The 4,173-nt window shown below is 39.0% G+C and overlaps 1 protein-coding gene across 3 annotated transcripts in view; it reads right to left on the minus strand.

The window, feature by feature from the left end:
* Positions 1-387: 387 nt before the first annotated feature.
* The window catches only part of LOC110025781 (pentatricopeptide repeat-containing protein At2g30100, chloroplastic), a 15,994-nt gene continuing 12,208 nt past the window's right edge, over positions 388-4,173 (minus strand). Inside the window, exons 2-3 of one of the 3 annotated variants that reach the window (XM_020726436.1) lie at positions 1,055-1,217; positions 388-949 (exon numbers count right to left, since the gene is read on the minus strand). In XM_020726436.1, the coding sequence (XP_020582095.1) occupies positions 444-949; positions 1,055-1,217 (669 nt within the window). In that variant the 3' untranslated portion in view covers positions 388-443. Of the gene's footprint in view, positions 1,218-4,173 lie in introns of all 3 variants that reach the window. The other 2 variants (XM_020726435.1, XM_020726434.1) reach the window with 2 other exon arrangements.

Consider the following 4,173-nt stretch of genomic DNA (forward strand, 5'->3'; position numbering starts at 1 on the left):
AACATGTATATTGCTTGTAGCATACAAATCAGACCACCATCATCATCCTAATCCCAACTCATTCATTTATTCCTACAAATAATATTTGAGGTATTAAGTGTACACTTCATAAATCTTTTTTCACAACATACATGTTTTAGATGTACTCAATTTTCTTATTACCAGTTTCACACTAATTTGAACAAATAGATTGCATAAAACTGGATTGCCCGCCTGTGAAGCAATCACTCATTTGTTTTACAAGCCCACAAACAGATTTCAAACGAGATTTTCAAAGAAAAAAATAAGTTGTTTCATTACTGTTTTTCTTCATATCCAGTTAATTTCTTAAAATGCTTTAATATTAGTGAAAATAGAACAATAGAATGCAATACAAAAAGTGCTTGACAATGTAATATCACCAATTTATTATTGTTCTTCATATTAGGCAAATCAACAAAGCTTTAAAGCATATTTACAACCCACAGCTTGTATCTCTTTATATATACATAAATAAGGCATGGTCCAATCAGATCACTATCACAAAGGGATTTACAAAGCCTGATATAAGGTTCCATGTTTCCAGAAACCTGAATTATCTTCCTCAGTCCTTCTAAAACGGCTGCCCTGTCTATATATTCAGGACATAAACCTAAATCGAGCATTTTCACAAGGGTTTCTGAAGCATCCAAGTAATACCCACCTTTGAGATAACCTCTTAATAACCATGATAAAGACTTCTTCCTACGTTCTGCATTTCTACCCTCGATACCAGTAAGCAAACGGTGGACAGCACTGACTTCATTTTGTGATGCGCATATGGCCAAAACAGCATCATAAAGATCTCTATCTGGTTCTTTGCCTAAGAGCTTCATTTGCCATATTTGCTGTTCAGCTTCCAGTCCAAAGCCAGCACAAGCATACATTGCAAGAAGCCTCTCATATACAGCAGAAGAAATTCTTGTATTTCCTGCTTCATTTGCCCACTCTGACAAGTTAACAGCATATCTTATGAGCTCTGCCTGATAATTATTTATATAACTGATACTTTCACTATCAAGCTTATCAATTTTACCAGCCTTTAATGCACCCTTCAACTTGCCTAAAGCTTTGGACAACTCTTTCTGCTCTTTTACTAAAGATGTAAGTGCAATAAGGTAACTATAAACCTCAGGTGTCAGCCCAGTCTCTTTGAATTCAATGACCATTTTCACTGCACCAATGTAGTTTCCATCCACCTAAAGATAAATTTACAAAAACAAAGTTTGTTACAAAAGTAACCAAACCATGCATAGTACTTTTAGTACTTTTGACCATTAAAAAAATTTTTTTTTTTTTTAAAAGAGCAAAATTAATTAATTAAATTAAAAATTTCTTATCTACTCCCGCTGAGTACGCCCACTGATTGTTCCCGCTGAGTACGCCCACTAATTGTTCCCGCTGTTTCTTCCCTCTTACAAAATAATTTGAAGCACTCCTTCAGAGAGGAGGGGACTGAAAACTGAAATGCTTGCCCCAACTTGACGCAGTTAGGGCTAGTCAGAGAAGCCACCTCGGTATCGCTGTGGATGAAGATGCCGAGAACTCCTTCCTCGATAGAACTGGGGCTAGCCGTGAAGACAATGACGAGATTGCTCCGTACAAAGACCTTCAAAACTCCTCATTTCTCAGCTCTATGCGCCGAAACAAGAAACAAAGCCTGTCTTCCCTCCCTTTAAGTGATACCTAGTCATGATTAAAGCTTAGCCAGAAAGCAACGACGGGATTGTGACACCAATGACCTTGTCGGCAGTTAAAAAGAATAGTTTGTGAGTGGTCGCCCGTAAGAAGCTGTCGGTCGCTGGAATTGTAGTCCCGTAAGAAGCTTTCGGTCGAAGGAATAGTTTTGCTGGGGAAGACGTGTTATGCTGTTGAAGATGGTCGTGCTGCCCACTGCGCTAGCTTCAAGCTCCCTGACATGACGAGTTTAAGTTTTCTAGGGTGTCCAGTTATAGTGTTGAATCAAACGGCCATATGGTTATGTCCTCTAAACATCCTATGCAAAAAAGAAACATGCTTGAAGTTATATAATATAAAGTGTGCAACGCAGAAACAAACAATAGAATCTCGTGGAACAGTAGTAGGCAAAAACAGGAGCAGTATAACATGCTATACAATACGGTAGTAGGTGAAAACAGGAACAGTATAACATGCTATACAGGAAGAACAGCAGCAGGTAGAAACAGGAAAAATGTAACATGCTTTACAGGAAGAGCAATAGCAGGTAGAAAACAGGACAAGTGTAACATGCTTTATAGGAAGAGCAGTAGCAGGTAGAAACAGAAAAATAAAGTATTGAAAAATATAAAGCAAACTTGTACGCCCGTAAGATCCGATGTTCCTTAAGTATAGCAAACCTAAATGCATCTCAACAAGCAAAGTCCGGAAGAAACGTCGTCCAGGAAACCCGAGGAAAAGCGGAAACCTCGAGAAAATCAACGAAAAAGACTCAAGTAAAAGAAAATCCTCAAAACTTCTGGGAAAATCCCGAAAGAAAGGAAAAGTAACACGAGTGCCCTGTCCCAAAATTTCGATAAAACAAAAGAAGATTCGGATGAGAGGGACTGCAAGCACTCGTATGAGAGTAGGCTCAGCTATATTTATTCTCGAGGGTCCACAAAGGCTACTCGGTCACCCGAATAGTTAAAGACCCCGCCACTCGTCTAGAAGGGTATCTTGAACCTCACTTAGAGGGCTATTTCTTAGCATAAACAGGTATTCGTCAGGTGGACAACCAACTTTAAAACGTATTTTAAAATTTATGCTTTTTTTATGTTTTTGACATACACACAAATTTTAAACATGCAAAGAAGAGTTATCAATTTTGTTTCGTAGAAAAGTATATTTTCGTTTGAAAATGAAAACTTATCTTTTCTTTTATTTTGGTTGTCCACGAGTCGATTACACTACCGGGCATAGGACTGCCAACAACCTGAGAAGGTTCGAGCCGACTACCGCTAGACTTATGTCGGTGAAGGATATCATATCCTATTGTTCATCAAATGCGTGGATCTTGATGTTATAGGATATGACATCTCTCTCCTCTATCTTCGGTGTGCCTTTATCATCAACACCGTACGCCTCATAACGACTATTTGCGACCTTGCTTGATGCTTTCACGTATAACAAAAGGCTATACGTGGACACTTATGCATCGGACATAAACATCGAAAATCGAACCAAGAAGCAAGGAAATAAAAGAACAAAAATGGGGTGAGAGAGAGGAGACTTTGATCCATCTAAAATAACAAAAAGGAGACTGGATCAATTCTCAAAACTCATATCGAAAAGACCTGGAAAAGTAGGGTCCAAGGTCTTTCCTAATAAACATAAAATATTCTTTTGCGCTGATTCTCCAAACCCCGATAACGCATGATTAATCAAATCAATCAAATACTCTCCCAGATAAAGCTTGCAAATCCTCCCCAAATCCCAAAGTTGATATCAAAATTTTCTGACTTACAACTTCTGAATTAATCCACAACCTTACATATCAAATAAGCATAGAAATCTTCTCATAAAATCACATAAATGCTCACGATCGGGCTCACTACAAAGAGATGAACAGCAAGTAGGACTCACGGCCAAGGCAAACCCGAGGCACAGAAGGGGAGGAAACTCACGGCTGAGGGAAACCCAATGAACCACAGACAGGAGGGGCTCACAGCTAAGGGAAGGAATGGCTACCAAACTCCATTAACAAAGGCTGTCTAAAAGACAACAAGTAAAGCTTACGGTTAAGATAACAAAGGACCCATGAAAGAACTGCTAAAGCTCACGGCTTAAGGCAGCAAAGAGCAGCTGCTAAAACCCACATCCAAAGCACAAGGGAGGCTCACGGCCAAAGCCAACAAAAGGACCACCAAAGACAATTATGCTTCCCTGACAAACTGAAAGGATAACTAAAATAATTATGATTTTTTTTGGATGGCAAACTTAATTCATCCACAACTCTCAAGCCAATTCAAGCCTAGCAGAGAAAGCCAAATCACACCCAAAGACCTGCAATAGACCTCATGGGTAAGGGGTAAGAACAAAAACCAGCAAAGCCACCTCCCCTATAATCATTCAAATGATTCAAACTCAACAAGAGGGGATAAACTAAACTCAAGAAATTTAAATGGGTCTCACGGGTAGGAGTAGGAACCAAAGCCA

The sequence above is a fragment of the Phalaenopsis equestris genome, unplaced genomic scaffold (genome assembly GCF_001263595.1).
Source record: "Phalaenopsis equestris unplaced genomic scaffold, ASM126359v1 Scaffold000330, whole genome shotgun sequence".
NCBI lineage: Eukaryota > Viridiplantae > Streptophyta > Magnoliopsida > Asparagales > Orchidaceae > Phalaenopsis > Phalaenopsis equestris.